The sequence below is a fragment of the Simochromis diagramma genome, unplaced genomic scaffold (genome assembly GCF_900408965.1).
Source record: "Simochromis diagramma unplaced genomic scaffold, fSimDia1.1 OVJJ01000646.1, whole genome shotgun sequence".
Lineage (NCBI taxonomy): Eukaryota > Metazoa > Chordata > Actinopteri > Cichliformes > Cichlidae > Simochromis > Simochromis diagramma.
The window spans coordinates 452,499-477,037 of NW_024387279.1; the positions used below are offsets into that span (position 1 = coordinate 452,499).

At 41.9% G+C, this 24,539-nt stretch overlaps 2 protein-coding genes across 8 annotated transcripts in view; both read right to left on the reverse strand.

Annotated features, from left to right (window-relative positions):
- The window catches only part of LOC120715770 (helicase with zinc finger domain 2-like), a 28,190-nt gene that overhangs the window by 2,420 nt on the left and 1,231 nt on the right, over positions 1 to 24,539 (reverse strand). For 3 of the 7 annotated variants that reach the window (XM_040002890.1, XM_040002888.1, XM_040002893.1), the window contains exons 2-17: positions 14,779 to 16,231; positions 13,146 to 13,329; positions 12,185 to 12,292; positions 10,387 to 10,895; positions 9,661 to 10,293; positions 8,564 to 9,362; positions 8,329 to 8,404; positions 4,797 to 8,223; positions 4,594 to 4,679; positions 4,358 to 4,480; positions 4,127 to 4,282; positions 3,880 to 4,024; positions 3,661 to 3,789; positions 3,279 to 3,471; positions 2,640 to 2,786; positions 69 to 278 (exon numbers count right to left, since the gene is read on the reverse strand). In XM_040002890.1, coding sequence (XP_039858824.1) covers positions 69 to 278; positions 2,640 to 2,786; positions 3,279 to 3,471; positions 3,661 to 3,789; positions 3,880 to 4,024; positions 4,127 to 4,282; positions 4,358 to 4,480; positions 4,594 to 4,679; positions 4,797 to 8,223; positions 8,329 to 8,404; positions 8,564 to 9,362; positions 9,661 to 10,293; positions 10,387 to 10,895; positions 12,185 to 12,292; positions 13,146 to 13,329; positions 14,779 to 16,127 — 8,274 coding nt within the window. In that variant the 5' untranslated portion in view covers positions 16,128 to 16,231. Of the gene's footprint in view, positions 1 to 68; positions 279 to 2,639; positions 2,787 to 3,278; positions 3,472 to 3,660; positions 3,790 to 3,879; positions 4,025 to 4,126; positions 4,283 to 4,357; positions 4,481 to 4,593; positions 4,680 to 4,796; positions 8,224 to 8,328; positions 8,405 to 8,563; positions 9,363 to 9,660; positions 10,294 to 10,386; positions 10,896 to 12,184; positions 12,293 to 13,145; positions 13,330 to 14,778; positions 16,971 to 24,539 lie in introns of those variants that run through there. The other 4 variants (XM_040002892.1, XM_040002889.1, XM_040002891.1 and 1 more) reach the window with 4 other exon arrangements.
- On the reverse strand, positions 17,619 to 19,855 carry LOC120715776 (vegetative cell wall protein gp1-like). The gene is made up of 2 exons (XM_040002901.1): positions 19,496 to 19,855; positions 17,619 to 19,103 (listed from the first exon to the last, which is right to left on the reverse strand). Exons 1-2 carry the CDS (start codon positions 19,853 to 19,855, stop codon positions 17,724 to 17,726), a joined length of 1,740 nt encoding a protein of 579 aa, XP_039858835.1. The 3' UTR covers positions 17,619 to 17,723.

Consider the following 24,539-nt stretch of genomic DNA (forward strand, 5'->3'; position numbering starts at 1 on the left):
TAACTTTTGCTTTTTTATATTTAAATGTTACTGTTTAAGAGGAAACAAAAGAACATCCAATACTGTACCACTTTGTTTCTCTCTTCAAGATTAGCTTTAGAGTTTTGGTTGCCTTGGGCTGTGTTGACAACTAGACTTATCGTCTTTCCTTTGACATCCCCAAAAACAATGGGTTTTGTCTTGTGGTCAACTTGAAAGACACTCCTCTGCTGTCTCACTCCAGTTTTCAGGTTTCCATTATAAAATTCATTTGATGGGAACTTACATATGTCCTCATGCTATCAAGGTAAATAACAGTTTAGTTAGAATTTGAATGTGGTAGTCAATGTAGTGTATAAAGAGTGCAATCCAAAAGTATGAGACCACTTGGCAAGATACTTATACTAATAAGTATACTAACAAATTGTTAATCTGGCATTGTCAATTAGACTTAATATAGGCAAGATACTCTCTATCTAAACAATTTGAGTGACGAATGGAGTGAGTAAGATTTGAGTGAATCTGTGAAACCTGTCAGTAGTAAATAGTTACAGCGTATTTGTTTGGCCCCCTTTAACTATAGAGCTGCAGAGACTCCAAAAGTTTGTTCAAATCTGATAACTGAGGCCATATTTATACCCCCACATAGTCAGTGATGTTTTACTTTTCCAACAATGTTTTGATGAAAAATTGACTGACATGCAGGTCAAGCATCCAGGTGAATACTGACAGCAAAATTATTGATTTGAACAAGCCTCTGTTGAGTAGATCAAATTCACCTGAATCACTTGAAACCTACTTCCATGGCAGGCTACAAATGTGTTCCCACGGGCAATTTTACTAATCTGCTGTTTAAATTCTTGTTCTATTCCCCCCACACACATACAGTGGGGCAAAAAAGTATTTAGTCAGCCACCGATTGTGCAAGTTCCCCCACCTAAAATGATGACAGAGGTCAGTAATTTGCACCAGAGGTACACTTCAACTGTGAGAGACAGAATGTGAAAAAAAAATCCATGAATCCACATGGTAGGATTTGTAAAGAATTTATTCGTAAATCAGGGTGGAAAATAAGTATTTGGTCAATAACAAAAATACAACTCAATACTTTGTAACATAACCTTTGTTGGCAATAACAGAGGTCAAACGTTTACTATAGGTCTTTACCAGGTTTGCACACACAGTAGCTGGTATTTTGGCCCATTCCTCCATGCAGATCTTCTCGAGAGCAGTGATGTTTTGGGGCTGTCGCCGAGCAACACGGACTTTCAACTCCCGCCACAGATTTTCTATGGGGTTGAGGTCTGGAGACTGGCTAGGCCACTCCAGGACTTTCAAATGCTTCTTACGGAGCCACTCCTTTGTTGCCCGGGCGGTGTGTTTTGGATCATTGTCATGTTGGAAGACCCAGCCTCGTTTCATCTTCAAAGTTCTCACTGATGGAAGGAGGTTTTGGCTCAACATCTCACGATACATGGCCCCATTCATTCTGTCCTTAACACGGATCAGTCGTCCTGTCCCCTTGGCAGAAAAACAGCCCCATAGCATGATGTTTCCACCCCCATGCTTCACAGTAGGTATGGTGTTCTTGGGATGCAACTCAGTATTCTTCTTCCTCCAAACACGACGAGTTGAGTTTATACCAAAAAGTTCTACTTTGGTTTCATCTGACCACATGACATTCTCCCAATCCTCTGCTGTATCATCCATGTGCTCTCTGGCAAACTTCAGACGGGCCTGGACATGCACTGGCTTCAGCAGCGGAACACGTCTGGCACTGCGGGATTTGATTCCCTGCCGTTGTAGTGTGTTACTGATGGTGACCTTTGTTACTTTGGTCCCAGCTCTCTGCAGGTCATTCACCAGGTCCCCCCGTGTGGTTCTGGGATCTTTGCTCACCGTTCTCATGATCATTTTGACCCCACGGGATGAGATCTTGCGTGGAGCCCCAGATCGAGGGAGATTATCAGTGGTCTTGTATGTCTTCCATTTTCTGATGATTGCTCCCACAGTTGATTTTTTCACACCAAGCTGCTTGCCTATTGTAGATTCACTCTTCCCAGTCTGGTGCAGGTCTACAATACTTTTCCTGGTGTCCTTCGAAAGCTCTTTGGTCTTGGCCATGGCGGAGTTTGGAGTCTGACTGTTTGAGGCTGTGGACAGGTGTCTTTTATACAGATGATGAGTTCAAACAGGTGCCATTCATACAGGTAACGAGTGGGGGACAGAAAAGCTTCTTACAGAAGACGTTACAGGTCTGTGAGAGCCAGAGATTTTCCTTGTTTGAGGTGACCAAATACTTATTTTCCACCCTGATTTACGAATAAATTCTTTACAAATCCTACCATGTGAATTCATGGATTTTTTTTTCACATTCTGTCTCTCACAGTTGAAGTGTACCTCTGGTGCAAATTACTGACCTCTGTCATCATTTTAAGTGGGGGAACTTGCACAATCGGTGGCTGACTAAATACTTTTTTGCCCCACTGTAGAGGATTGTGCATGTGTGTGTACTTTATTAAGTTTAGCATATATAAAAACTTTAATATGGTAAGATTAGATTTTTGATGTGGTCTTAAACTTTTGTAATCCAGTATATTTATTATGTGCTATACATCACTATTATATACACTTCTATCGTGTAAAGTTAATGTTCTTACCATTCTGTACTGGATGTCCAGCATAACTGCCCTCTTCTCATGGATTGTATAGTAGCGCTCAAACAGAGACTTGGCCATTCCAAGCTTCCTCACAAATTCGTTCCTCACAATGGGTCGTAGCTGTTTGTGGTCCCCAATCAAAACAATCTGAAAGTTATATTGGTGATAGTGTAAGACAGAGTGAGTAACTAGCAATAGAGTGACTACTGTCAAAGCAGCGATGAGGCACCCTCTTTTTTGGGGTCTTATTTACAAAAAATCTTACCCTGAAGTTAGGAGTAGTCATAAATGAAAATGAAGTAGTAGTCCTAGGTGAACCACTTGAACCTTGTTTTACACTTCTAACCAACAGAAAACTGCTTAGTGTGTTTCTGTGCAAAAATATATCTTTTTTAAATGTCTTGTCAGCAATATGAAGCAACATCATTTTATCTTTTACTTATTAACCACATTTAGTACTGATGGGGGGTCTTTTTCTAAACTTCTTTAAACCCCCTGGTTTCAGTCCAAGAGAGCATGCTTTTTAGTTATTAAAGAAGACAGAATGCAGAAAGACCTCAGAACAGGCAGCAGTGGTTTCTATAAAGGCCTAGCAGGGCAACTCAAGGAAGGAAACAGAGCATTTGATGATGTCCAAACCTTTTCTGGTTTGTTGCAGACTAGTGGAATCAGGGCCTGGGGTTCAGTGGCCATAGCACACTCATCAATTAGAATTTGACGTGCAGTGACAGTCTTAGTCAAGACTGGGGTGGAAGACTGCGTACATGTGCACAGTATGATGTCGTGCTGTTGTAGTTCATATGCCCGAGCGTCTCTGAGAAGGTTTTTGTATCTAGGAAAACAATCCATACAGTTCCTTCAACTGATTTTTATGCAAAATTGATTGCTTTTATTGCAAATAATAGTTTCACTAACATTTATTTAAAAATGTTCCAAAATCTTCCAACAATACATTAATTTAAAAGGTCAAAAAATAATGTTTCAGGCACTAAAAAAATAAAAAATAAAAAAAATAACTTACTCTTTCACTTCTTCAGCAGTCAGTTCTCCCTTTTTTTCAAAAGCAAGTTTAATACGTTTATCAAAGTTTCTTATTTGAACTGAATAAATGTTTTGGTCCTGACGCATGCGGTGATGCATAGTGATATCCCTAAATTAATGTAAAAAAGGCCAGTGTTATATTAACAATCAACAAAACAATCCAAAAGCAGTTAGTCACCAACTGATATGATTGCAGTACCTGAGCTCTGGTTTGGAACGATCTTGGCGAAGGGTTCTTTGGGAAAACTGCAGCTTGCAGTCTGGAAAAGGGAAATCAAGCATCTCCACTTCTTGGCTGTAAACCCTGAGGGGCCTTAGGCTGTCCTTAAACCTCATTAAGTACCCTGTGTTACAGCAATAAAAGACACACAGAACACGACGGGTTTTGATGACCACTTCAAAGATGAAATTGAGATTAAATTCTGCAGAGAATCAACATAACTTGCCTGCTACAACATCAACAGACTTGTTGGATGGCCCACAGTAGAGAATGACCTTTTTCTTTTCCTTATCCTTTGGGTCATCCAATTTCATTTTGTTTTTAGAGTTGTGCTCAAAAAAACTGTGTACAATGTACACACCTACTACTGTTTTTCCAGTTCCTAAGAGGCAAAGAAAATGGTTTAAGACTTAGCAGAAAATATGAACCATCAAGGTACACAAGTTGACACACCTACCAGGGGGTCCTTGTATCAGTGTGAAGGTATTATTTAGAGCTTTATCTACTGCACGATGCTGGCTCTGGTTCAGCTCTGGCAGTCCATTTATGTTTCTCCTCACAATATTTAAGCTTGATTTAACTGAAAGACAATGCAAAAGATTTAAATAAATTCTGGGTTTGGAGCTTGTAATTTTCTGTGCAACTAATGTGGATATAAGTATCAAACTATTTATTGATGAACGATGGACATACCCTCTTTTGGAATGCGCTGCCCTAGTGCTATAGCCTTAACAAAGTCACATGCCGACGTAATGTTGACTACAGCATTTTCTTTCCGGCTACATAAATAAAGAAGTAAATCAGTGTCAATCAAAATAAGAAAATGTGTAACTGAAAAAAAGTTTCAACTATCCAGTAAGCAATGTAATGTAAAACTGAACTACAATTGAACTTACATGTCAGGGATGAGTTTTGGAATGATTTCAACAGTGAAATGAGTGTTTTTCTGAAAAACACATTCAGGAATGGTCTCCATAGGCAGGTGACTAATGTAGAACTCCACTTTACTTCCACCATTTTTTAATTTTTCTGCATTACTTGTGAAACCATGGGCTACCCATGTGAACTCTTTTGGGTCTACCAGGGTGGAATTTTCCACGTTTGAAGTTTCCACATTTGAAGTTTCCAGTTTGAGACCTCTTTTCCGTATGCACAGAAAGCAGTTTCGAAGGTTAAATTCAATGGCCCATTCGTTGATCCATTGTAGCGGTAAGAAAAAGCTTCCTTTGAGTATGCCTTCCAACTCTTGGTTAAACTTTACCTGGAGGTTCTCAATGATAACGATATCACTTTCATTCACTGCATTGGCAGCAGATTCCATCTCACACAAAGGTTTCCAGATCCGTATATACTCCTTGGTATCATTGTAATGAGTCCTTGAAGGAATATCTGCCAATCTGGAGAAGCATGTGATAGGGCTGTTGACATGGTCAACACACATTTCAAACTTTGGTTTAATGTGTACCAACTGAACAGTGGGCATTTGATAACCTCTTTTAATGCTTGAAGTCAATTGGACCTGTAGGATGTCACCTGGCTGCAACTCGAGTTGGATGTCAACAAAATGCTCAGTTTGCATCTCTGGTATTTCTTGCTCCTCAGAGAGACACTTTTCAGCCTGAATATAGTAACCTTCAGAGGACTGAGGCAAAACAGTTTGTTTTCCCAGTTCCTTCAAATCAGCATCAGCATGCATTATGAGACGCTTTGCATGATCTAATTTTCCATTGTCAATTGCCTCAATAGTATCTTTCCATACTCTCAATGGAACCTCAATGCAAGGATGACTATCTGCCATCATTTTCAGCTCTTGGTGGATTTGCATGGCATCAGCTGAATAGATCCGCCTTTTCCATTTAAGAGTGACACTGTGTTTTTCTTCATCGTAAAATGGTTGATCGTCTAGTTGCAAATCTTTGTACATAATTGGCAAATTCCCAACAAATATGTTCTTGTTAAAGGGAAATGCTACTGCAAAACTGTCTTCTTCAGGATTTGCATGAACAACAAAGGCTATCTTTGAAGCACTTTGTTTTTTCATGCTCACTGCATATGAAATTTGCTCAGCCTTCTGTTCATACTTCTCGGCATTCTTGAGGGTCTCCTGAAATTGACTGCACAAAGCCATGATCTTTGATTTAGTGTATTGAACATCTGTATTACATATGTAAGAATGCAAGAGTCTTTGCAAGATGACATCCATGTACTGCCGTATTGGTGAGGAAGCTTTTGTGTAAGACTTTAGGTTCAGAGAATAATGCCCTATTTCTGCCTCAGGAGATGATTTTGAACAGATGAAGTAAGCTTTACTGAAGCACCTTCTGAACTTTTGAGTGACTGGTTGTACCAGAGGGTGGATTTCGTCAGCAGCAACTAGATCTATCATTTTGTCTGTATCATCTGTTCTGGTAGCTGCAACAATTTCTTTCCACACTTCAGGGAGTATGCGAAAGTTTTGACACGTTGGGCTTTGTTGTTCATGGTCTACTTTGTGCCGCACGAGAAAAGACAATGGTATAAATTCTCCACATTCCTCTTTGAATTCTTCTACCTTTACAGGATCTGGTTTTGCCTGACAGCGAAGTGGTGTGGAATACCTGGTTTTGTCACAGCTGATCAAAGTCTTGGATGCATGTTGGTTAAATAACACAGCAAGCTCTTCAATCATCAGATGTGCTTTGCGCTGCCCGGGCAATCTGTCAGCATCGGTTTGAGAATAAGCCCAATCAGATTTAAGTCTTATCTTCCTTTGAGCTTTTGCAAAACAATAAGCAACCGTTACACAATGCTCAACAGTATCACATTTGGGGGTCTCTTTATAGCTTTTGGAGATGATGTCCTCTGCCTCTAAATATGACAGCTGCTTGTCAGAGTTGATTATAGACAGCTGAAATTTGGGTTTTCCTGTTATCTTATTTGTATCCTTTTCTGCTTTGAACATCAGTGAGACCACCCTGCGATCTTGACCTTCTTGCAGACTGAGTTGAATGCTCAAGTCCTGGGGAAACATGTAAATAGGTTTCTTCTCAGCACAGTAGTAGGTAGTGCCACTTTGTTCTGCAGCCCTATCTAAATCATCACCTGGCTTCACAACACTTGCCACATCAGCAATATGGAGTCCCAATTCGTAATGATCTTCAAGTTCCCTGACGCTGATAGCATCATCCAGGATCTTTGCTTTTGCAGGATCCACAGTAAAAGTGATTATCTTACTCAAGTCCTGTCTGTTTGTATTGTTTTCATCAGTGTTGTAAACAGCCTTGTCTGATTTGCATGGATGGTATGCAACTTTGAATTCTTCATTCAGGATCTTTAGTCCAGATTCCAAAGAGCTGCCAACTGGAAGAATATCTATGATGTACCCCAATGGAAAAAAATTGTTTTTGTTCCAGCAAATCACTTGCACCTTGAATACACTGTTCTGTTTTAGATTTTCATCAATATACTTTTGTGTTGCAACTGTCCATTCTCCATCAATTTCCTCCCATATTGGCATATAGTTGCGCTGCTTCTTTAAAATCAGTATACATATTTTGGGCTCCGATTTTTTTATCGGTATCATCATCCTTCTGATAAATTTGCTTTCAGAATTCTGTCGTGATTTGCTGTGATCTTCATCCTCAAGCAGGCACAGAAGTACACGTGCTGATTCTTCTTTCTTGGTGATGCTTACAACTTCTGTTTTGTGGAGGACCACTTGATCTCCAGTAAAGGCCTTACCAAGATTTTCCTGTCCCACGATGCTTATTCGTTTGGTCGGATTATGAAATGGTATGACGTAGCCTTTCCTGTGTGATTCCCTGAAAAACTTCCCATGTTTGTAAATCTCCGGTTGTTTTTTACACATCTTTAAAAGATCTGTGCCAGTATCGGTGAAATTGTATAGTGCTCTTGACCCATCGTGATTTGAAAAGGTCATCTGAAATTCCAAACTGTCTTCATCTGTTTTCAGTTGCTCATAATCATCTTTCAGCTCTTTAAGAATCGCATCATCTAGAGTATGGCTCTCATCCACATGTTCGAACTTCTGAAACTTTACAGTTTCCATAATATCTTGTTCAAAGAACTCTTTAGTGAAATGTCGTGGTGCAACACTGTTGCTGTTGATGCAGTGGTTTATGAAACTCTTCCAGATTCCTGAACATTTCCCAAAGCAACACAGGGCGGCAGCATCTCCAATTACAACCACGTGGGATTGAGCCCTTGTCATCGCAGTGTTTAAAACACGGGCATCACTGAACATCTCCAGACCAGGCAGGTGAGATGTTTTCAGGCTGTCACGTGTTTGCACAGTTGTCATTATGACTGCTCTGAACTGTTTTCCTGTAGACACATGCAAGGTGTTATTTGAAAATGTTAATAATAGCGATGTTAGTTTAGACTACCTTTCTGTCTACAGTAATGAAGAATCTGGCAAGGGGTCTTTACCTTGAACATTTGCAAGTCTCTCAACTTTGATGTTTGCAAGGTTTCTGCTTGAAAGTGCTGTCCTAATTCGAGGAACCTATAAATCAAGGAAATCAATGAAAAAACATTAAATGTTATTAATCATATCTTTACGTGTGTCTTGAAATTAATCTTAAAGTCCTGTATTTATCATTACTGTGATTAATGTTTATCTTTTAGTCTGATTATAACTGGACTCAACACAAAAAGTTATTACCTGAAATCCCTCTGACAGAATGCAGATTGAGCTTTGGTCCTTGTGACCCCAGCTTGCTGGCCAGTGTTTAAGAATATCTTTCACTACTTCAACCACTTCTGTCACCTCTGCGTTGTTATACCAAGACATCGATACTGTCTCCAAGAGGCACTCTCCCCTGACATGGTGAAACTTCAGAGCATGGCAGTTTGTAGGAGCTGGAACATCTCCAGCAGCTTTGATGAAATCATTTTTACCAACGTAAAAATGGGTGGCGACAAACTCCACAATTTCTCTGGTTGAGCGATAATTTTCATGCAAAATGATTCTGCTTTTCTTAGCAGCATCACAGTTTTGGCCTTGATAATAGTGGAACAAGCGAGTGAGGAGTGTGTGATTGGAACGATCATGGTCAGGCACGGACAAAAGCTTTGGTCCCATTTGCATGTGATCTCCTGCTAGAACAACTCTTGTGTTTGACCCAGCAAGACCAAGGGCCATTAGGGCTTCACATTCTAGCATCTGAGAGGCTTCATCAATCAGAATGTGGGTGAAGTATCCCTCTGGAAGATTTAGGTCATGAAAATGTCTTGCCATGGTTGTGGTAGTTATGATTATGTTGTGCTGATCTAGAGCAGCTTTTGTAGGTGGTAGAAAACAATGTCCTTCTTCTGAAAGGAGACAGTATTTCAAAGTAATGCTATCAGTAGCATGCAAAGCAGTCCCTTGTTTGTTTGCTTTTATTCTGATTGGCCTGATTCCACCATTTTTCTTGCTGATGATTGGATGGAAATGTTCTCTGACATATAGATCTGCTGAACTGAAAGGAAATGACAAGTAAATGTTAGCATTTGATTTGATTTTTTTTCTGTGCTTAAGTGCCTTCTAGTTAGTGACCCGCTCTATCTACTCAGAAACGATTTGTTTTTTAAAGAAATGTATAGTCATTAAAATGTTATTGAAATATTACCAAAGTGTAATGTTAACTGAGATATACCAACCCTTCACTTTAGAACAAAGTTTAACCCAATTTTAGACTCTGAATAAGTCTAAAATTATTCAAACTTTGAATAAAGAGAAAACTGCCCAGACTGATGCATATATTTTCAATATATTACCTGTTGGTGTGGGTGCAAATTAGAACTTTGTTCTGAGGATCCTTACAAAGCTCTCTGGCTGCTGTTGCAAGGGTGAATGTCTTCCCAGTTCCAAAAGGTCCATAAATCAGGAGGGGTGCCACAAGGTTTTTGACATTAGAATTCCCTGTGATAAATTCAATTGCTAATTGCTGCTTTGTGTTGAGATTTTCACAGGTAATGTTACCAACAGGAATTACACAACTTTTAAGGACTGGCAGCACAGTCTTTGTATCGGGAAGAAGATCGACAGCCCTGTGCATGGTGCAGTAGTTGAGACGGTCCAGCTGGAATTGTACCTCCATTTGATATGATTCATTTCTTTTTAGTGCAAGATCAAAGCAACATTGCTTTGACAGTAGCAAAAAAAGTTTATTCTCAGTTGTTTTGTACGGCAACACGCTTGCTTCATAGACTTTAGAGTTTGGGCGAGAAGTTAAAGGGGCTATCAGGGCAGATCGGATGCTTCGTTGTAGTGTCAGTCCCTCAGGGCTGTCTTGTGTAATGTGACAGGGAATCAAGACAACACCAAAAAGTTGCCCCCAAGGAGCCTCCACACCAAACTGCAAACTGTATAATGTATCCAGTGCTGTAATTTCTCCACAAACATTTAGTCTAAAAAAAATATGAAAAAAAAAAAACTTAGGCAACTGAGTATATGTGCGAATTCAAACAGAAAATTTTAAATGATATACAAAAACCTGTTACCTTGAAACAACCTGGTCTTCTGCACATTCTTCATTGTAGAGGAAATGGTGCATTCTTTCTTTGTAGTTTTCATTATTCAGTGGTGTTTGAATGTTGTGGGAGGATTTATACAGGAAACTAATCTGTGGAGGCTTGTACATCTTTAATAACTCATCCTGTTCTTCTGTCCTCGACGAACATGGGATGATTATCCTGTTCCCTCTGTGCCAACGTTCACAACTCTGAAATCTTGCTCCACTGCTCACAGCTGGTTGTTCAGTGACTACTGAATGGCCTACTCTGACTTTGAGTTTTTTCAAGAGCACTGGTCTCATGTCAAAATCAAGCACTAACCACTGTCTGTACAAGCCTGGGTTGATGGATGTGAATGATAGGGTAATGTCATAGGTCCCATCCTCCCTGAGAAAAGGTTCACCTGATGAGTAGATGCAAGGTTCGGAATCTGCATCACCAAGGGTGAACGAAGCTCCTGGTTCTTGCTTTAGCAATGCTACATGCACAAGCTCTCTCTGTTTGAACACAAATTTGGATACTGTAACATAATTCGAACCTTTCTTGGGCAATACAAATTTTGCATTGAGCAGTGAAACCAGACCACACAAAATTAGTGTTTTGGTAAAAGATCTAACTGTTAAAGCCTGAAAGTCTACTTTGTTCAGTCTAAAATACCATTCAGATGTTTGGGGTTACTCGGAAATATCCTTGTTATTCAAATAAAAGCAAAAAAAGAAAAAACTATTTAAAAAAGAAAAAGGAAAAAAATTTTTTTTTCTTTTTTACATAATTTTTTTTATTCAGACATATAAATTTACTATTAATCACCAATGAACCATTATTTAAAAATCATAGTAATTAATGTTTCTTAATGGACCCTTTAAAACACCTTTGAGGTACCTCTCCGCAACACTGAACGGGGAGTCAGCCTAAACCACATTCAGAGACTTTAGCATCTCATCACAAAATCTCATTCACATCCTACACCTTGCCATTGAGGAGTTTTGCAACTACCACAACTAACTACTGGAAAATGTGCAAGATTTCCCCCAGGTAGGTCTTCAGACTTTGTCTTCTGTACTGAGGATGCGTTGCTTGGGTTCAGGAGCTCCCCAGTATTTTTCCACTATTAAACCAAGTTCCTGTTTGGGATCACCAGTCTCCATGTGTGAACAGCCAAGCCCTGTTTCCCCTTCTTGAGTTGCCAGACTGTTTGTTAGAACTTGAGGCCAAACAAAAAGCTTTAGTTATAGCTCCCCTAGACACTTCATACATCCATGTTTTTTCTTCAGTAGTAACTGAAGAAAAACTGTTTTTTGCTTCAGGAAAACCCTGTGCCAGCCAATCCGTTTTCAACCTTACAGCTTCCTCTATCACTGCTGTTTTCTAGCAGTGGTAAACTTCTCAGGCTTCTGCTGTAATAGGCTACCTCTGTAAAGGAGACGTTAATTAAACATGGTCTACTCAGACTGCAGGTCCCCAGCCTCCCCCAGGATGCAATTGGACTTATTAGACCCTATCAAGGCTCAAGCATTCAAACAGTGTTTAAAAAATGTGTTGTTTCAAGGCTGGAGGTTCTGCCATTAGTGTCATTATTCTGAGATACATTTTATTAAACGAAAAGTTTGGCTTCTTTTATGCTGATTGTGTGAGTCCAATTTTGCGCAAATTTCACTATTTTCGTGACTGTGGTCCCAAAATAGTGAAACCTGTGCCTGGACACAGGGAACACAAATTTCACACTTGAAACAAAAAAACTGCAATGAACATGTTTTCTGAAAATAAAAAAACCATTAAGTCTTACCTCTGTCTCAATTTGAAAATTCCATTTTAGTGTTGCATTAATCTCTTGACACTCCACAGTTGAATCTTCATCGCAAGAGATGCTGACATCGTCAACATGTTCAGACATCTGTTCAGCATTTGAAAAAGTGAAAGACATCATTTAGAATAGTCAAAAGATAAATTAAAAAATTCTACTCTTAAATCAACATGTAAAAAGTAAGATTCATTGCATTAAGTCAGCTAATTATGCTCTGGGCAGACTTGCTGCTCTATATATTTTATCAGTCTGTTGTTGCGAGCACCATCTTCTTTGGTGTGGCGTGCAGGCATTAAAGCAAAGGACACAAACAGACCAAACAAACTCATCAGGAAGGCCGAGTCTGTTGTCGGCATGAGATTGCCACACTGGTGGAGGTGATCAGTGACAGAATGGTGGCAAGACTTGCTGCCATTCATAGATAATGACTCCCACCCCTCCATAACACACTGGAGCAGTCTGCATATGTTGATGTTTGTGTGCAAGCGGTTTATGTTGTAACTCGTTGTTTAAAAATTGAAAATTGACAGGCTATTTCCTCAAGAAATTATTTTTTTTCCATCCTTGTAAAAACGTTGTGACAAAATATAAAGCACAAGTTGTATTTATCACTTCTGGCTATAGCATGCCTGGTCACACTTTGTTGGCTTTAGCACAAATTTCAGCCATACCATAAGTTATTTCATTCTAGAACCTGGCCTGAAACAACAACCTTGTCAGTCAAAAATGTTAAGGGCTGCAACATGTCACAGTTGCAAAAAGTCATTACCCTTATGCTTAATTTCAACCTGTGTGCTTTCAGTAACTGGAGAAAATTCCTGTGATGGAAATGCTGCCAAAGACTGTAGCATACCTTGGTGATCCACCAACATACCCTATCAAATACAAAATTCTTCAAGACAATACGAAGATTGTTTACAGTGGATTCAAGCCTTATACTTACAATGTACACTTCATTACTGCTGTTTTTGTATTCCTCCAAGAGCATATCATTATAAGACATGAGACCCTGGGCTTGAATGTTATGTTTGATCTCCTTCTCTTCTGCAGCACGCATCATCCATTCCTGCAGCTCTTCCATAGAATGAGCTTTTGGGCACTTACTGCCGTACTCACAAGTTTGGGGTCTAGGATCAAATGACAAGTTTGACAAATAATAAGTGAAATGAATCAGTCAAATTAGCAAAAGAAATGGAAATGGTCTTTCAATGATTTTTACCACTATAGACATAAACAATTAGGTTTAAATTCTTTATATTTTTCTGTTGTTCCCTAACATAGAAGATATAAACTTATCTGATTAGAGTGAAACAAATAAAGTAATTTGAAACACATTTCCCTTCCTGTAATGGTTGTTACTATGGTATGACAGAACATGAAAACAGTTTTTGTAGAATATAAGATTATGAATTTAACTCCTTGACAAAAATACATTTTATAATATACATCGATATCAAATAATTAAATAGATTTTGCTAAATATTTTTAAAGTAAAAAAATAAAAGAAAAATGTTAAGCAATGCTTTGTAAACCATCTATGAAAATAACATGGATGTCATTATCATATTCATAATATCCATCGATTCGCTTATCCTTTTCAGGGTCACTGGGGGGTTGCAGCCTAGCCCAGTAGTCTTAGGGCTAACTCACATTCTTAGGGCTCACTCACATTCTTAGGGCTAACTCACATTCTTAGGGCTCACTCACATTCACACCTATGGGCAAATGAGAGTTTTCAATCTATCCACACTAACTGCATGTCTTTGGACTGTGGGAGGAAGCTGGGGTACCTGGAGAGAACCCACACAAACACAGGGAGAACATGCAAACTCCACACAGAAGGCCTGATGGAGGAATTGAACTCAGGACCATCTTGCTGTGAGGTAACAGTTCTAACCACCATATGTCTGTGAACGTTCTCAGTCATCCAGGTCATCGTAGTCTAAGGAGCTTGGAAAGAAAAGCGTCTGGACTTCTTTAAGTTGCTTGAAGGCATTTCACCCACTCTATACATGAAACCCTGGCTGATTGTGACCCACACCCATTTTCACACCTTGGCTCATGTGATTAGGTCATCAAAGGACTCCCTGTCTTTTGTCCCTCTTTGGGGGGATACTCCCACTTTTAAAACTGGGACTCTCCACCATTTGACTTTTAGAACTGAAGAAGCTTCTCGGATGAGAGGTGAAACGTCTTCAAGCAACTTAAAGAAGTCCAGACGCTTTTCTTTCCAAGCTCCTTAGACTTCTAATCACCATGCCACCGTGCTAACATTAGTTTTAGAATGCTTATAAGCTGGCAAATGAGGTGCAGGAAGCATAACTCATGAAACTATGTCCTGTTTCAGTTCTACTCACTTGCTGTTTAGTTACATTTAGACATCAGAACCACTTTAGTTAAAATATTCAGTTGATCTGAATCTGAATACTTGTTCCACATCTGTTTGTCCTTGTTTTGAACAAATTACATGACAGAATGAGCTTAAACTAAACTGAACTGAGAAAAAAAAGCTTTGGTGTATTTGCTTAAAGCCTTCTTACAGAACCTTCATGGTAAAAGAAACTGGAGCCATTTACCTCTCACAAAGCCAAAGCTCAGCTCGCCGGTTGTGTGGCACCTCGCGTCCTCTCCACCTGGTAGTGGTGTCCTGGGCGACTAACTGGGCATGTTCCAAAGAGGCGCAGTGCTTATAGAAGCTCTCTGGGGAAGAAAGACTCAGGTGGCAAACTTTGCAGTACATGGTCACTTTCCTGGGCTGTGTCTGCGCTGGTTGGCTCAGCTGAAGTAGGTGAGGCCGAACACAGAGCCCGGTATGCTCTGCTTTCCACACAGCCATCTCCACCTCACTTTGGGCAGACTGGCATTCACTGGCAGTGTGCCAGCAGGGCTTCCCTTGTATTACATAACTACAATATGTAAACTGACAGCTTGGGGGAAGCGGGCGCACCTGACTGTAGACATGTTTCCTGCTGTTCTCTGATAGGTGATAAACTAAGACTGGGTTCCAGGCATGTGCTATGTCTGCCGCACAAAAATCATTCCACCTTTTGGTTGTTAGTTTTTGTGGGTGTTCCTGAAAGCAGTCTTTACAGACCTCAATGAATTCACCTGAAAAGTGCCGGAGCATGCTTTCAGCTGCATGTTCTGGTGTTAATGAAACAGACTGTGACTCAGTTAAAAGTCTGATTAACTCATTCTTATCCATTTTTTTCTCTCTAAGATAGTTCCAAACAGTGGCCTCTTCAAGGCTTTTGGCATAAGTGCATCCTCGACCCTGCGTGTGTTGTGTGCATCTGGAGTCCTCAGCAATGTATTTACACACTTTGTAACAAACAGTTTGAGCAAGTGTAGGTCGCTTAGAGACAAGCTTCCATAGGTCGGAGGCTTTGCCTTTAGCTAGTAGCAGAGATCTTCTACACTTGTGCACAACTGACTGAACTGTGTATGTTATTTCATTTACCTTGACAGAGCACAAATTACACACAGCTTTTAAATCTACATCTGCCAAGAGGTCACCCAGAGGTTCATCAATGTTAGCCTGACGAGTTCCTCTCTCAGACTCAGCAATGAGATTACAGAGAAGTGCGTGATCCAATCCCTGGTGCTTTTCAAATGTCCACACTGCAGCTTCCTCATCACTTCTGGCAAAGGTGCACCGGTTCTTGTGCTGGGTGCAACCACGCCCCTCTACATAGTACCAACAGGCCATATACTGATTTGGGTTTGGAAATATTGGCCGTCTAGAAACGGGCCTCCATTTAATGCCACCTTTGGCTTTGCAGAGCAGGACATTGTGTCCGCACTTGTGTTGAACTGATTTCAATCTATATGTAATTTCTTGTTCCTTGACACAGCACTGAGTGCAAACAAGTTTGAGGTCATAGACCAATAAAAGAGGAGACAGTCTGGAAGCACTTGCTGACATTTTGATACAATCATAATCTTTAAACCAGGCACTGAATACAAAAATGTATAATGACCCTTGAAATGTCTTGTGGGTGATGAATCTCTTGCTTGGCCTGAATGTGTCTGGAAAAAAAAAAAAAAAGAGAATTATAAGAAGTGTGTTCAGTCACTGCAGAAATTATCTACTAAGACTCAGCCATTTAATCTTAACATATAGATTAGTGAAGTACTTAGTTGGGGATGTGAAGAGAAGCAATGTACATTTAATTTAATTCTCAAAATTGGATACAAAATGTCTCATACTTCATAGAAAGTGCATTTCAAGTGTTTCTGCAACTTGGATTTCCACTTCCATGCTGATGCTAGTAACCAGCACTGGCAAACTAAGTGGGGCACATTCCGGGTTAGACAGACTTAAATAAACCGTTTACTTTCAGCAGCTCAATTTAAAAATAGCCATACAGTTTTTAGTCTTTATAGAGGTATATTAATTCACTTCAGTATATTTTCAATTGCATGTTCTGGTGTTAACAAAACAAAATCTCATTGACTTATTCTTAGCATTGTTTTTCTCTGTAATATATAGGCATTTTATTGGTGTTAGATTCTGTTCAGTTAAATTCAATTACCGTACATTTTATTTGTATAACACTAAATCACAACAGTCACGCTTTAAATATAAAGCACCTTGAGGTGACTGTTGTTGTGATTTGGTAATAAGGTAAACACTTTGAAATAATACAGAGAAAACACCAAAGCTGAACTGCTTTGAGCAAGGTGTCTGTGAAGGTTCTCAGTCATCCAGGTCATCGTAATCTAAGGCTACGTCCACACGTAAACGGGTATTTTTGAAAACTGAGATTTTCCGGTTTAAAAAAAATAATCCCGTCCACATGTAAACGCAAAAATGAAGGAAAACGCTGCTAGGAACATGCCAAAGCAACAGGTGGCGATATATTCCTAACTGTGCAGAAATGTTGGCCAATCAGAAGTCTAGAAGCCTCGGTGGGAAATAGTAAACAAAGATGGGGCATAGAAGCAGAACCGAGTCATATGTGTGGAGGGACAGTAACTGTGTGTATATATGTAAGCATTTAAACAGTGCAGAGAGAACAATTAACAGTAACGGTATTGTAGAAAATCACTTCACCGAAACAATAACGTTGTCACGGTTTGCCGTGTGGAATATTTAGGACCTGGACGCGGCAGCTCTGGTGCAGGTGAGTATTTATTAACGAAGGGGAAAAACAAACAACAAAGGCACTGGGAACATGAAACTGGAACCTAAACTGGGTAAAACTAACAAAACAAACCAGAAACGAAGATGCAGGGAGATCCGGGGAAATACACATGGAGAGATGCAGGGAGACCGAGGGGAAACAACACAGACGAACCAGCAACTACTATGACAGAAGACACAACTTAAATACACTCAGAGAACACAGGGAGATTACACACAGGTGGGGAACACAGCCGGGAGTGATTAACGTGACGAGACTAGGGAGGCAAACTGAAAACACTCACATAAGACGCAGACCTTCACAATAAAACAGGAACTACGCATGAAAGAAAAGCACACCAGAGCACAGGAAAACAGAGTCCAAAACAGAAGAGGTCAGGGGGCCGGCCAGCACAGGAGTCCAAACAGTTCAGGGGGCCGACCGTGCGGACGGCAACGGCGGCGACGTGGACACAGTCCGGGAGGCCGACCGTGCGGAAGGCAACGGCGACGACGACAGCACTGGTCTGGGGGCCGGCCGTGCGGAAGGCAACGGCGACGACGACAGCACTGGTCCGGGAGCCGGCCGTGCGGAAGGCAACGGTGGCCACTCAGGCGAAGAGGGTCCGGGGGCCGGCCGTGCGGACGGCAACGGCAGCCACTCAGGCGAAGGCGGTCCGGGGGCCGGCCGTGCGGAAGGCCACGGCGGCCACTCAGGCAAAGAGGGTCTGGGGGCCGCCCACGACGGCGATGGCGCCTGGCCAGTGGCCTGGCCAGCGGCCTAGAAAGCGGCCATTTAGCTGCAGACCCAAACGAGGCAGGGCCAGGCGACGCTGAAGACACGGAGGCTGGACCAGGCGACGCTGAAGACACGGAGGCTGGACCAGGCGAGGATGACGAGGCTGCAGCTGGACCAGGCGAGGATGACGGCTCTGCAGCTGGACCAGACGAGGCTGACGGCTCTGCAGCTGGACCAGACGAGGCTGACGGCGGCGGCGTGGAAGCCAGAGGCGCTGCAGACTGGACGGATCCCTTGGACCCTCCAGCGGAGACAGGAGACGAAGGCCGGACGGGCCCCTTGGAACCTCCAGCGGAGACAGGAGACGAAGGCCGGAGCGGTCCTTCGGACCCTCCAGTGGAGACAGGAGACAAAGGCCGGAGCGGTCCTTCGGACCCTCCAGGAGAGACAGGAGACGAAGGCCGGAGCGGTCCCTCGGACCCTCCAGCGGAGACAGGAGATGAAGTCATCATTAAGCCAGCAGTCATGGAGGCCACTAGCTGACACAAAGGCGACTGGCAATGCACTGAGCACGGGCTCTGCCCAGGCAATGCTGATGTGGTGCAGTTCTCGGGTGGCTGCTTAGACTTCAGGGGTCCAGAATCAGCTGGGGACTGAGACCTAGCCTCTGGGGAAGCCCTGGAGTGCAGAACGGTGCCTGAAGCAGCTAAAGCGCGAGAAATTCCCTGACTGGAACTTAGACTTTCTCCCTGCATAGAGTGAGTGTGTGAGACCGGTGACACTGGAGCCAGAGCTGCGGGTAGCGGGGGCACTGGAGCTGCGGGTAGCGGGGGCACTGGAGCTGCGGGTAGCGGGGGCACTGGAGCTGCGGGGGCCTGAGCTACGGGTAGCGGGGGCACTGGAGCTGCGGGGGCCTGAGCTACAGGTGACTCTGGAGCTACGGGGGCCTGAACTACAGGTGACACTGGAGGCGCAGGGGCCTGAACTGAAAGTGGCACTGGAGGCGCTGGAGACTGAACTGAAAGTGGCACTGGGCACTGAAAAGAGGGAGACACTGGTGACCGAGCAGAGTGTGGCTGCGGGGCAGCTAGCTGAGAAGAGTGTGGCTGCGGGGCAGCTAGCTGAGAAGAGTGTGGCTGCGGGGCAGCTAGCTGAGAAGAGTGTGGCTGCGGGGCAGCTAGCTGAGAAGAGTGTGGCTGCGGGGCAGCTAGCTGAGAAGAGTGTGGCTGCGGGGCAGCGGGGCAGCTAGCTGAGAAGAGTGTGGCTGCGGGGCAGCTAGCTGAGAAGAGTGTGGCTGCGGGGCAGCTAGTTGAGCAGAGAGTGGCTGCTGAGCAGGGGATACGTTGTTCACATAATCATCCGCCGCACAGAACACAGCCCCTGAATGAACAGTCACACAGTCCGAAAACGGAAAAGAGTCCTCACTCACCAAAGCCGGCGAATTAGAAGCCCGAACGTCTGGCTGTGGGGTGGCGCGCCGGCGGCGCGATCGGCGTTTCCTCCCCGCAGATGGCTCCGACGGGCCGGGCAAGATCACATCCGGCGAGTCGGGCAGCGACACAGGAGTGGCTGAGAGAAGGTGCGGTGTGTGCTGGAGAAAAGCCTGCATGGTCGGAGGAAGCGATCTTAGAAGCCATGGCAGGCCAGAAAAGAGCCGTTGTAGCAGACTTTCCACGGTGCGGTGAAGCTCCTCTGGAGGGTTCTCTAGCCACAGCCCGAGGAGAATCTCCACGTTATATGTAATGTCGTCCCGGAGCTCCTCGGACGGATGTACTGCCGCTGGGTCCATGGTGGCTGGTTCGTACTGTCACGGTTTGCCGGGGCAAGCCGTGTGGAATATTTAGGACCAGGATGCGGCAGCTCTGGTGCAGATGAGTGTTTATTAACGAAGGGAAAAACAAACAACAAAGGCACTGGGAACATGAAACTGGAACCTAAACTGGGTAAAACTAACAAAACAAACCAGAAACGAAGATGCAGGGAGGTCCGGGGAAATACACATGGAGAGATGCAGGGAGACCGAGGGGAAACAACACAGACGAACCAGCAACTACTATGACAGAAGACACAACTTAAATACACTCAGAGAACACAGGGAGATTACACACAGGTGGGGAACACAGCCGGGAGTGATTAACGTGACGAGACTAGGGAGGCAAACTGAAAACACTCACATAAGACGCAGACCTTCACAATAAAACAGGAACTACACATGAAAGGACACAAACTAAGAAACGCGGACTAGATACAGGAACACACGGGCAGAACAGAGTAAACACTAAACAGAGGAAGAACAGAAAACACAAAACGCTGGGTCAAAAGGACCCAGGATCATGACAAACGTGGCGCACAGTGTGACGTCAAAAAAGGCGCACACCTTTGACGCTGCGTTTTCTCCGTTTTCCTCGTCCACACGTAAATGCAAAAACTGAGTTTTCGGAAATACCCACCCTGGCAGGCGCTTTTTAAAAATCTCAGTTTTCAGTGACCGAAAACAACATTTACGTGTGGACGAAAGGTGCAAATGCATAGAAAAATCTCTGTTTTCAAAAATACCCGGGTAAGGCTACACACTAGCCCAGATAGATTTGAAAACGGCGTTTTCATCTGCAAACGCTCCGCGTCCACACTACCGTTTTCAGTCGTTTTCACAGATTTGTACGTCCACATTGAAACGGCCGAAAACGCTTACGTTCCAGTCCTGTGCATGCGCAAAAGTGAGTAAGAATTAAAGAATTTGAAGAAAAGCTATCTTAAGCATGTACAAACTGAAATTAATCTTTTTTAGGGCTGTCAAAATTGAGAGCAAACAAAACAACTGCTGTATAATGCACTCCGCTATCTTTGTTTGATTGGTCACATGACTGTATCACATGACTGTATCACATGACTAAAATGTATCATCGTTTTAGAAAGTCTGCGTTTTCGAGTGTCCACACTGAGGCCAAAACGGAGAGAAAACGATGCGTTTTCAAACGAAAACGCGTTAGTGTGGACGTAGCCTAAGGAACTTGGAAAGAAAACCCATCTGGACTTCTTTAAGTTGCTTGAAGATGTTTCACCTCTCATGTCCCCCCAAGAGGGACAGAGAACCCCCTAATGATCCTCTACCTAATCACACGAGAAAAGGTGTGAAAACAGGTGCAGGTCACAATCAGCCAAGGTTTCGGCTGAGCTCATTGTGAAACCTAACCCCACCCATGGAAATCACATGATAGGGTGGGGTAAGCTTCTCAGATGAGAGGTGAAATGTCTTCAAGCAGCTTCAACTTCAAACAACTTCAAGCAACTTAAAGAAGTCCAGACGCTTTTCTTTCCAAGCTCCTTAGACTGCTTTGAGCAAGCACTGTTCGCAACAGGAAGGTTGGGAGTTGAGTTTCCTGTGGTGGACAAACTAAGCAACATTAAAACTCAGAAGATGACTGAAGTGTGTTTCTTCTGTACTTTTAAAATTTTCATTTAACAGCCGTTAGAAATGCCAATACTGATACATCGCCGAAACCAGATTAGACTTTGCCACATAAGACCTAAGATAAAGATTATTAATAGCAGGGCTGAAGTGTACAGGGCTATAGTCTCTAATTAGATTCAGACAAACACTTCAAAACTGTAAGGATAAATCAGCAATGACCCAAAGCATACTTCCAGGAGTTTCTCAAAGCAAAGAAACACAGCATATTCTTTAAGCTACCCTCTAAAAAGTAATTCAGAGGCTTAGTAAATATCACTATAAATATAAGTTAGATGAGCCTGATAAAATCTATGAATATCCTTTTAGTAATTATTTGAGTTTGATAAGTTGAAATAAATGTCTAAAATGTTAAAGTATGTGTTTGTTTTAAATTAAGGTATTTATTTACATTTATCTCAGATAAAAAATTCAGTATGTGTTTCACAGAATACCTTCTTTGCATGTACTTAATATTTTTGTTTAAAATATAATCAAAATATTTGAGAAATAGGTATCTATACTCATCAGTTAATTATTCAAATCAATATTATTTATTGTCAGCAACGACAACTGAAAAGTGTAAGTAAAACACGATAAGGTAGAGTAATTGACTACCATGAGCCTTTTCCATTGTTTTGTTCATTTTGTTTTTTAAATACTCTGAGCGTTTGTGTTTGCTCTCCTGGTTTGCCATTTCTCCTTCAAGTAGGAAAGGCTTTGAGCTAACAGGGAAAAGGCTCTTTTCTTTTTAGTGCTTGTTTATTTCGAGTTATGTGTTTATGAAAATTCAATTTTCAAACACATGTTAAAAATGTTTAACATGTGGTCATTTTCATACATGTATTATGAAACACACAACTACATATTAGTTTGTTTGGTTTTTCAGACCTAGACTACCAGTGAAATATAATAACATTCATATTTGAATTCTAGGGGGCGATTGTGGCTCAAGAGTTGGCAGTTCATCTTGTAATCGGAAGGTTGCTGGTTCGAGCCCTGGCGCAGACAGTCTCGGTCACCTACTGGTTGCCTACTGCCCACCTCAGAGTGCCCGGTGGCGCCAGTGTCCAGCAGCCTTGCCTCTGTCAGTGCGCCACGCTGCCAGGCATTGTTATTCAATTGATCACAGTGGCAATGTAGCATGCCATCACCAATGTGTGTGTGAATGACTGAATGATTCACACACAGAGTTGGGGAGTAACGCGTTACTGTAATCCAATTACTTTTTTCAAGTAACGAGTAAAGTAAGGGATTACTATTGCAAAAACGGTAATTAGATTACCGTTACTTTCCCGTAGGAACGCTGCGTTACTAAAAACGTGATTTTTTTGCGAGAATGTCTCACGACAGTGACGTAAGCGAGTGCGACGTTCGTGACAACAGCTGTGTGCAGAGCAACAATGGATAATATATCAGTGCGGCGAGAGTATGAGCGTGCAGCGTTTAAAGCGTGGAAGTACTGACCTTACTTTGAGTTTGATTCCATAAAAAGTGACAAAAACATTAGTGTCCGTTGTGCGTGGGAAGAAAACTTCTTTTTACAGCAAAAAAAACCCTTAAACTTCCGAACAAGCACCGAGTAGCTACGACGTGATGGGAAACTCACAGAGAAACTCACGGATTCTTCCACTGACCGCTGCGGCACACCTGCACCAGGGTAAACCTCCGCCTACCCCACTCCTGCTTTACAGGTGAAAATAGAGCAACAGGACCGCTGAGTCTTTGACTTTATTTATTTTCTGCTGTGTTTTACTTGCATCTATCTGAAAGAGTGAGTGTAAACACAAAAAATATTTTATTTTATGTGCTGGAATGTGTAGAAAATAGGTTTAAATATTAAACAAATTTCTTCCAGTCAGAGAATGTTGCATATAATTACATTTTTGCTTGATGCATGAAGTTAAAAGATTAAAACTGATAAAACAAGTTTTAAAAAGAGACTTTTCCATTTGATTACATTTTGTATGATGGATTATGCAGAAAAAGTAGAATTGGGCTGAAAGATCTATCGCTTTATCACCTCTTCAGGTTGTAAATCGTGTTTTTAAAAAGTAACTAAGTAATTAATTACTTTTGAAAATAAGTAATCAGTAAAGTAACGGGATTACTTTTTTGGGGAAGTAATCAGTAATTAGCTACTGATTACTTTTTTCAAGTAATTTGACCAACACTGTTCACACACACATTCAAGATGACTGAATGCAGTGTAAAGCGCTATACAAATACAGGCCATTTGCCATATTTAATATTAAGTACAATTTTGATTACATTCAGTTTACAATATTAAGTAAATGGATTAAGTAAATTGGAGAATCACTTCTGGACTGTAGGCAAAGCAGTTTAGCACCCAGGGTCTTCTTTGTAGTAGGAGCTATGGCTGCAATAAGCACTGTCTTACTGAAAAATGCAAGCCCCCCCCAATTATGCTTTAATTGTGTATAACATATGGGTTTATGAAATTTGCAAATCTTGCAAATCTTGTGGTTTCTCAATTTGTTGGGGGGTTGTACATTGTGTAGTGTGTTGAAACAAAATTATGCAACAACAGTTGCCCTTTGAGCTCTGGATTCAAACCACACCAAAAATCAAAGTTAAGTTTTTCCTAGTTTTTGAGAATCACTAAGCACTATGTCTACCTAGATATGCAGTCTATAGTCTACTTAGGGTGGTAGAGGAAGCTATTGCTTTTCAGAAATTTGGTGGCTCCAGGTATTTTAGTTTGTTTTTTCTATTGTGTCTTTACTGCGACAGTGCAGTGAAGATAAGACCAGACAGCTGGGAGCTGAGAGAAAGAGCAGGGGGAGGCAAACGGCAAATTGAAGTGAATTTGAACCCCGGCCTCTGCATTAGCCTGTCAGTTTGTAGGTCACGTACTCAAGATGCTTACTAAACTCCCTCAGATTTCTATTAAGAATTCTCTCTGTCTGTAAAGGATTCTTGCATTTGAGCTACCAGTGTTTAACCAGAAACATCATAAGAAAATATAACTCATAAACCCAGAAATTAAATCTATGGGGCAAAA